The 2,644-nt window shown below is 43.6% G+C and overlaps 1 protein-coding gene across 1 annotated transcript; it reads right to left on the bottom strand.

Moving 5' to 3' along the window:
• Positions 1 to 991: 991 nt before the first annotated feature.
• LOC106836871 (olfactory receptor 8S1-like) lies at positions 992 to 1,942 on the bottom strand. Its single transcript, XM_014850107.2, has one exon. It carries the CDS (start codon positions 1,940 to 1,942, stop codon positions 992 to 994), a length of 951 nt encoding a protein of 316 aa, XP_014705593.2.
• Between the last annotated feature and the right edge of the window lie 702 nt (positions 1,943 to 2,644).

Here is a 2,644-nt window from a genome sequence, read left to right as displayed (position 1 = left end):
GGCAGTTTGAGGGCACTGGATGCCTGGGTGGGAAAAAGGACATCAAGAAGAGGGAGGGGCAAAGAAGGGGAAGGAGAAGACCACCAATCTAATCTGCCATATACTTAAATTGGAAACAAACCTTGTGTCCCCAGACTTTGGAGACTCTTTCCCCAAAATCCCTTTATCCTTACAACTCAATATTGTGCCTTACAGTGGAATTTTAGGGAAACCTTCCATCCTTCACTGCAGCCCCAAGCAGTCATTGTATTTTGACCAGATTAGGCACATCCTAAACTTAAGTTAACCAGTGGTTTGCATTGCCCAGCTGGCCTGGATTTCTAGTTCTGTTCTTCACTCTCTTACTCTTTAATTGTACTTCCCCTTTTCATCTTGAAACTATGTCTTACCCTCTTGAACCTAACATCTTGCTCAAATAGCAAAATACCTTTCTACTAGATTGTCTATCTTATGAAATCATTGTCTTGATAATTATTTGTTTTATTTTCTAGAAGATTTTAGAAACTTGCTTTTTGTGGATCCCATAATGGATCCTCCTACATCTGGGCTATCTTATTTCCCTGAATGATCCTACCTTTCCTGGGCCTAGGTGTCTCTAAATCCAAATACCACAGTTAACTACTATTGCTCTTCCCTCCCTTCTAATCCTCTCGCCTCTCCCAGATTGAAGATTCAACAGGTTTGTTTTATATGCTCCCTTCTCTTTCTCCCGTGCTGTTCACTGAACTGCATAGTAAAGAGAAACAGACTTGGATGAAGACTCATCAAAGCAACCAAAAGACTATCCAAGGAAAATGGCTGGATTAGTATGGTTATCTGATGCTTTGCCCTGCCCCTAAGCCAGAATGAATCTGAACCATCTTTCTCCACTTTATCTCCAAATAGCTTTGTGAATTTCTAGATACTTTTCTTAGATCCAATATCAGGACAATCAGGAAATTCTCTTATTGTCAATTAACAAGATATCTTGCTATAGTCAACTAACTCCACATCATCTTCTGTCTTTGGTCAGCATATATTGGAGATATTTTCTAAAGGTCCTTCTCACAGCTGCTTTCACCTCATTGTTCTTCAGGCTATAGATAAGGGGATTCATTAAGGGAGTGACCACACTGTACTGTACAGAGAAGATCAACTCCAGTGGTGAACCTGAAGTTGGCATGATATAGCGAAGGAAAGCTGAACCATAAAACAGGAGCACTGCAGTAAGGTGGGATGAGCAGGTGGAGAAGGTCTTGATTCTGCCTGAGGAGGAGCTGATACCCAGGATGGTGGAGACAATGAGGGTGTAGGAGAATATGATCAGGAAACAGGTCCCTAGCCCATGTAGGAGACTGGAGAAGAGCAGAACAGTAAAACTGGTGGAGATGTCAGAGCAGGACAGAGGGAAGAGAGAGGGTAGCTCACAACTGTAGTGGGGAATGGACTGATCCCTACAGAAGTCAAAGTCCAAAGCTAGCAGGATATTGATGAATGCATCCAGAAAGCTCAGTCCCCAGGAGCCACACACCAGCCCCTTGCAGAGCTGGTTGCTCATCATTTGGCTATAGAGCAGAGGATGGCAGATGGCAACATAGCGGTCATAGGCCATCACTGTGAGAAGGCAGGCTTCAGTGCCCCCAGTGTCAAACAAAAAGAAGACTTGAGCTAGACAGCCCTCCACAGAGATCGTTTTCTTCTGAGACAGGAGATTCTCCAGCAGCTTGGGCAGGGTGACTGAGGAGTAGCAAAGATCCAGGAAAGAGAGGTGACTCAGGAAGAAGTACATGGGTGTATGGAGGTGAGGATCAGTCCTGATCACCAGAAGCATCATCAGGTTTCCCAGCAGAGTCAGGAGGTAAATTGCTAGGAACAGCACAAAGGACAGAGCCTGGACATGGGGGTCTGTAGACAGTCCAAGGAGGATGAACTCACTAATGGTGCTGTGGTTTCCCAATGCCATTTAAAGAGACTGCAGTCTAGAAATAAAAAGAACAGGGAATGACTTCATCGAAATGACAGAGTATGGAGCTCCAAGCTCTACAGAAACATCAAAAAACAAACAGAAACTGTCAGACCAACTTTGTCGGCATTCTAGGAAAGAGTTAAAGGTTTACAGGAATGAAGTGAGCACTGTATCAAGAAAAAGGCAGCTTAAAAATGGTAGGAGAGCTTTTTGGTATTTTTACTTGCCCTTTGCCTAACCCTCTCCCAGGCTCAGTGGCCATTTTGAAGACAACAGCCCACGTTCCCATTGTGAAACCCTGGTGTTAATTCCAGAGGGAGTAGAGCAGACCTTATTCACAAATTATTGTGTTTGTCTGTTATAATTTGTCTGGGGTCTACCTGAAGGACTGATGCAAGGTACTTTGTCTCTGTTTCCATAACCTGGAACTCATTCAGGGCTCAAATGTCACATACATTGCTTGAAAACATTGTAAGGCTAATGAAAAACCTGTACCTGCCAAGGTTATGGTTGAAACATGATATAGAACACCTATAGCCTGAGAAGAAAAGCTGCCAAGAGAGTTTTTTTTTTTTTGAAATTAGAGCATTACTCAGTGCCTGTGCATACCAGGGAATTTAGAAAGCCATATGCATGCCCAGCAGCACTCATGCTCAGAGAAGAGCAGAGAAGACCTTAAGCTTTCACCTCTGGCTGATC

Source organism: Equus asinus, chromosome 22, assembly GCF_041296235.1.
Source record: "Equus asinus isolate D_3611 breed Donkey chromosome 22, EquAss-T2T_v2, whole genome shotgun sequence".
Taxonomy (NCBI): domain Eukaryota; kingdom Metazoa; phylum Chordata; class Mammalia; order Perissodactyla; family Equidae; genus Equus; species Equus asinus.
Note: the sequence above shows the minus strand (reverse complement) of the source record. Positions and strands in the feature narration are given on the sequence as shown.